Source organism: Euphorbia lathyris, chromosome 9 (assembly GCF_963576675.1).
Source record: "Euphorbia lathyris chromosome 9, ddEupLath1.1, whole genome shotgun sequence".
Lineage (NCBI taxonomy): Eukaryota > Viridiplantae > Streptophyta > Magnoliopsida > Malpighiales > Euphorbiaceae > Euphorbia > Euphorbia lathyris.
In genome coordinates, this window is record NC_088918.1 from 14241192 (window position 1) to 14247535 (window position 6344).

A 6344-nucleotide genomic window follows, 5' to 3' on the forward strand; every position below is an offset into this window, starting at 1 on the left:
AAAAGTAAGAAATTTCTAAGTGTTATATTATATACATCTGAATGATATTTTGAAAAGTCGTGAAAAAAATAGTTAAATATGTAATGGATTGGCTAATTGGTTATGTAAATTGATTTCTAATTTAATCCAATTTTATAATTTTTTCAAATTAATTTTCTATTAACCATGTGGAACCCACCAAAATGTAATTGAAACCCATCATAATGCAACACGTGGCAGATGTAAATACACTGGTAGGGATAATAAATGAAAAATCCACAGTTTCACAAGAAACAGAGTTGCCTTGCCTTGCCTTGCCTTCAAATCTGCTATAACCACTGTCTCATCTTCTTCAGATTTAATACAGACATTACTCTTTCTTCCCTCCATTACTGACACTTTTTACAGCTTTATACTGCCTGCTCATCCTTTTAATTTATTTTTATTTTTGTCCATTTCTTTTTTTTTATTCACCCAAAATCTGTTTCTTTCTGTAATCAGTATCTGCTAATTTGACCATTTTTTTGGTACTTTTTAGAACCCTAATTTCATATCTTCGAACCTCTTCTATTCCTCTGTCTGCTTGTGAAAGTCTTTAAAATTGACCCAATATAAATATATTAATGCTTGAAAGCTGAAGATTGGGCTTTACCTAATATGTTCAGTGACCGGTGAGTGAGATTCATTGAATTGTGTGAAGTTAATTTCTAGGTTACGCATTTGTTCTAACTTGTTTTTATTATTGTCATTGTGTTTAAACAGATCGGATTTACATGATTTTCGGTTTCTGAGGAAAGAAAAGGAACGAGGTTTTTATTTCCTGCATAATTGGATTTGAAGGGTTACGGGTAAGCTTTTGAGTAATGCGATTTAAGCTTTTTTTTTCTCCTTTTTGTTTCTGGTTGTTCATCTGAAAGAAACCCACTTGAACAATGAGCAATGTAGTTGATTTTAGGCTTATTTCCGATCTAAAACTCAAAAGAGTTCTTTCAATTGTTTCTAAATTTGGAATTTCCAAACCGATTTATGAAGGTAATTTGTACGAATCCCAATATAAATCTTGTTTGCGCTGTTTATTTATACAATAACGTAAAACCCTAATAGGTTTTTGAATTATATTATATTGATGGTTTAGTGAAACTCCTCTCTTTTACAATGAATTGAGCTGTTTGATCTGGCCTTTTGGTGTTTGTAGATGAGATAAAATGGAGGGGGAGAGGAAACGTTCGAAGGGAAGCTTTTTTCACTTGTTTGATTGGAATGCGAAGTCTCGAAAGAGGCTTTTCGCAAAAGATCCTGAATTTCCTGGTATTTATTCTTCTAGATTCTTAATGTGTTTGTGAACTTTCTTCATATTTGCTCAATTTTGATTCGTCAGTGTCTATCAATTTGTTGAACAATTTTCCTCCGCATTGCTATTGTAGAAGGAACAGAGCAAAGAAAAGAAAATATTGAATGTGTGCCTAAATTGGTGAGGATTTCTGTTGTATTATCTAATCTAATAACTCCGGCAACTTGCAATCTTCTAAGATTAACAAACTGTTATGCTTTTGCTATATATTCAGATAGAGTTAGATGATAGACGGGCAAATTCGAGTAAAAGAGGAAGTAGTGAGTTTAGTTGCACTTCATCAGTAACTAGTGATGATGGATTTGGAAGTAGAGCTCCTGGGGTGGTTGCTAGACTTATGGGATTGGATTCTTTGCCAACATCAAGTGTTGCTGAGCCCTCATCAATTCCATTTTCCGGTTCTCTCTCACTTAGAGAATCTCAATATGATAAGAGTACCCCTACTATATGGAGTGAGTATAATCCCATGGAGTACATCGGCGACATTTCAACTAATCAGGAAGGTGTTTCTTGGAATTCTTCGGAATCGAGGCGACATAAAGTGCAAAACCGACCAATTGAAAGATTTCAAAATGAAATGTTACCTCCAAAATCAGCCAAGTCAATTCCAATCACACACCATAAACTACTTTCTCCAATAAAAAATCCTGGATTCATTCCAAGAAAGAATACAGCTTACATAATGGAGGCATCTGCAAAGATAATTGAGGCAAGTCCTAAGGAAACTATTAGCGGTAGGGTTCCATCGATCAGTTCGTCTTCAGTTCCCTTGAGAATTCGGGATTTGAAACAGAAAATGGAGGCAGCAAATACAGCATCTAGGCCTCAAAGACCAAACGAACCTATTGCTGCCAAAAATAGGAAAGGACAGGTTAGTGATAGATGGCAGAACGGATCAGAAGGCATATCATCAAGCAGGGCCTCAATGTTAACTGAAAAAGCTACATCTGACAGCTTTAGGAATAAGGGAAAATCCGTATCGCTCACAGTACAAATGAAGTCCAATGTTCGGACAAAACAGGGAGCAACATCAAGCAATATCAACACCACGAAGCAGAAGGAGATTAGATCTAACCAGTCACTTAAGAGTCAACCTGGTACACAGAAGACCAAGAGAACTTCTGAAATTAGGACTAGTAACATGCTTAGACAGAATAACCTAAAGCAAAATTGTCAAACTGGTGAAGGAAGTTCAACTTTGAAGAATTCAGTACCTAACCAGCCACACAGAAAAGCTCAAACCACCGGAGGTTCTGTTGGCCAAAGTAAGACTGTACATAAAGTTGCCTTGCAGTCTGAAACAATGTCCAAAAAGATTCGCTCAGTGTCAATGGATTCTGAAAAGGATAAATCAAATGGTATAACTTTGAAGAAACGGCCTGTAAATGGCGATCCTCAAATCAGCAGAAGTGTTTCTATAAAATGTAATATTGAAGTAGATGGACGTATAAACACCAATATAGATGACAGGAAAGATGGTATGGATGTTGTTTCATTTACATTCACATCTCCAGTAAAGAGGTCTGCACCAAACCCCCAGCCTTCAATAATGGAAAAAATCGACAACTCTGCAATTGATTCTTTTGGTAGCAGTCATCCCTACTGCAATAAGTTCTCATCTTTTCATGGCTTAAATATAATTGGTGCTGATGCGCTGGGTGCACTTTTGGAAGAAAAGTTGCGGGAATTAGCAAATAAAGTTGAGTCAACCCAATGTAACATGATCAGAGATGATATTTCTGTTGGTTCCATGTCGAATTTTGCGTCAACATTCAATGCCGTTAATACTATTCCTGCAGCAGAAAGATCTCAATTTGTCATACAAAAGGACAATTCTGACCACCTGGATAACTCCAATTCCCTTTCAACCGAGGATTCAAGTTTTATTGAGAACCAGAAGTGGCAGGTCCGTCTCATATGTGTTCATAATCGTACTCTGTCATTTTTTCTTGGTTTTTAATATGTTTTGAGCTGTAGAGAAAATTTTGACATATTTGAATTGACTAAAAAATCAATGTGTTTCTCTATTGAGGAAAATAATAGTACTATAATTTGATGAAACGGAGAAGAAGATGAAGAAATTTAATTGATAAATGTTAGTTCCTTACTTCCGAGGGTTAAATTCTGATGTCATTCGTAAGCAACTAGTTTGAGGCAGGTTTTTTTTTTTTCTAATATGTTTGTAAGTATTGTTGTTCTGCTGTTTGACAAGGAGTTGATTGTCTTGTGCCTCTCTATTGTATTCCAACGAAGAATAGCTGATAAAATAGGAGCCTTGTTTCTATCTTTATGGAAGAGTTTCAATAATTTCAGTTTGTCTAAACACGCACTTGGTTCTTCTAGTTCTTTGATGTTGGTCCTTTTTTTTATTGGAAACCCTCTAGTCCGACAGATAGTAGTTAGTGGCTTCAACAATAGTAGAAGCCATGCCTTCATATTGCATTTTCATTTAACTTCTGTTTTTTCTTTTCTTTCTTTCTTTTTTTTAATTGTGTTTGAGTTATAAATTGGTGCTCATGCGCAAATTTCTGCTGATAATTTTTATGTCAAGTTATGACTTGCGTGAATCAATTTTTCTGATAGAATATTATAATGGATATCAATTTAATCAGTCATATAGATGCGAACTTCTTACGAACTATGATCAATTCACATTATTTTCATGTTTGTAGTGTTAGAATTAGATATGGTCTCCACTAATTCTTCTGAGCAATTTCAGGATTCAGCAGATATGGAAGAGTGCAGCAGTAGCAGCACTTTCAGCCAAGCTGAAAAAGACCAATATCGACATCCTAGTCCGGTTTCAATTCTTGAACCTTCTTTCGAGAGTGGAAGTTGCTCGAATACGCATGGTAAAGACATGCTTAATTCCCCTATATATACATTTGAATTCAAGAATGTGGTTCCCCGTGCGTGGTTTTCGATATCTGTCCTTGTTTTGAAACATATCAACTAAAAACCAACAAGCTACCTAGAAAAAAAAAGGGCGGCCCGGTCGCACTACGCGTCCCCGTTGAGCGAGGGTCCGGAGAGGGGTCCCACCACGAGGGTGTAATGGGGGCAAGCCTTCCCTTGCCAATTTATTTGGCAAGAGGCTGCTCCTAAGACTCGAACCCGTGACCTCTTGGTCACACGGCAACAACGTTTACCGTTGCGCCAAGGCTCGTCCTCAACAAGCTACCTAGAAGTGATAAAAAAAAATTACTTTGTTTCGAGTTCTTTTGGTCTTTTCTGATAGGAAAGTGCATTACAGAAGATAGTTTCACATGTTCTCCTAGAATTGCTGTGAACTTGTGATTGGATTTGGCCTTCTACACCAATTAAGATATTAATGAAATTGATCAGTGTGGCATGAGTGAGATATGACACGTCCCTAGCCTGATATATCACGTTTAAGAGTCTGAAAATTTTCAAGATTTCTTATGCTTGTTCATATTTCCTTGTTTTGTTTTCTTTGCTATTGTTCTGTAATAACAAAGAAATATATTTGTGTTCATTGGTTCAAGCTGATGAGGTGCTGAGTGGCTTTTCTGCAAGCGAATACTTAGAAGCAGACGGAGATATAGAATTATCAGATTCGGCTACATCAATATCTACAGTTGACACTGGAAGTGAGCACTTAACCAGAACATTTAGTATAGCAGAATCAAAGGACTCAACTGACTGGGAACTAGATTATGTGAGAGTCATACTCAATAATGCAGAGACAATGTTGAAAGACTTCGGGCTCGGGAAGACCTCAGAGTTCGTAGCCCCGCAACTCTTCCATGAGTTAGAGAATCAAGACAATGGAATGAAACAAAATGAGGAAGACTACTCGAAACTTGGGCGAAAGGTCTTGTTTGATTGCGTTAGCGAATGCTTAGACCTAATGAGCAGACATACTTTTGTTGGAAGCAGTAAGTCGTGGACTAAACTGCGGACAGTGTTCGAAAGGAAGGAGTGGTTGGCAGCTAAGTTGTGGAAAGAGATCTTAGGTTGGAAAAGCATGGGAGATTTAATGGTTGAGGAACTTGTAGACAACGACATGAGCACTCAGTATGGGAATTGGCTCGACTTTAACGTAGAAACATTCGAACATGGCGTAGAGATCGAAAAGGAGATTCTAACTTGTTTGGTTGATGAACTGGTTTCTGATATATTTGTCTTGTAAAATCGCTTCAAGAGAACAAGGACACGAGCACTCGGTACGGGAAATGGCTCGACTTTACTGTAGAATGATAGAAGGAGATCTAACTTCTTTGGTTTGATGAACTGGTTTCTGATATATTTATCTTGTAACAATCCCTTCAAGAGAACAAGACATGAGCACTCTGTATGGAAAATGGCTCGCATTTACGGTAGAAACCTTCGAAGAACGTGTAGAGATCGAAAAGGAGGTTCTAACTTGTCTGGTTTCTGATATATTTATCCTGTAAAAAATCCCTTGAAGAGAACAAGACATCTCTGAAAATTGTAGAATATTTGTGATTCATTTGCTTCCATGTAGGAAAAGATTAGATAAATGATGAGAAGATCCACTCAATTCAATATTTCTTGTCTTTTTAAAGTTGCAGAAAATCTATACTGTTACAAAATGTTAAATGCAATCAAGCAAATAGAGACAAGAGCCTGTTATTTTGTTGTGAAGCATGGAAAATATCAAATATGGAAGCACTGGCTTATGCAGTAAACTGTAAAAGAGCCTGATTTTACAAGAAAAGAATTACAGCTTTTTTCTCTTGTTTCTTCTGAATCAACAATGTTTCTATATTTGAACCACTCAATTTGGAAATATGAAAGTGATCAGACATATTCTTTTATTCTTGCAACAGTTTGCTTCCTGAAAATGATGTAAGGTAGAAAAATATGCACATCGTTTCTTGGGAATAAATGCTTTGGACAACGCGTCAATGGAGCAATAATCCGTTACATTTGCTCGTATGTAGTTCTTGCTAACCAGGGCAAAGTCGGACGATTTTCATCCGATTTTAAGATTGTAAAGCAATGGGATGAAAATCGTTTGATTTCTTTA

At 36.6% G+C, this 6344-nt stretch overlaps 1 protein-coding gene across 1 annotated transcript; it reads left to right on the forward strand.

Annotated features, from left to right (window-relative positions):
• The first annotated feature begins 288 nt into the window (after positions 1–288).
• LOC136205917 (uncharacterized) lies at positions 289–5860 on the forward strand. The gene is made up of 7 exons (XM_065996767.1): positions 289–650; positions 742–827; positions 1175–1287; positions 1404–1450; positions 1545–3236; positions 4050–4182; positions 4837–5860. Exons 3-7 carry the CDS (start codon positions 1185–1187, stop codon positions 5481–5483), a joined length of 2622 nt encoding a protein of 873 aa, XP_065852839.1. The 5' UTR covers positions 289–650; positions 742–827; positions 1175–1184; the 3' UTR covers positions 5484–5860.
• The last annotated feature ends 484 nt before the right edge of the window (positions 5861–6344 follow it).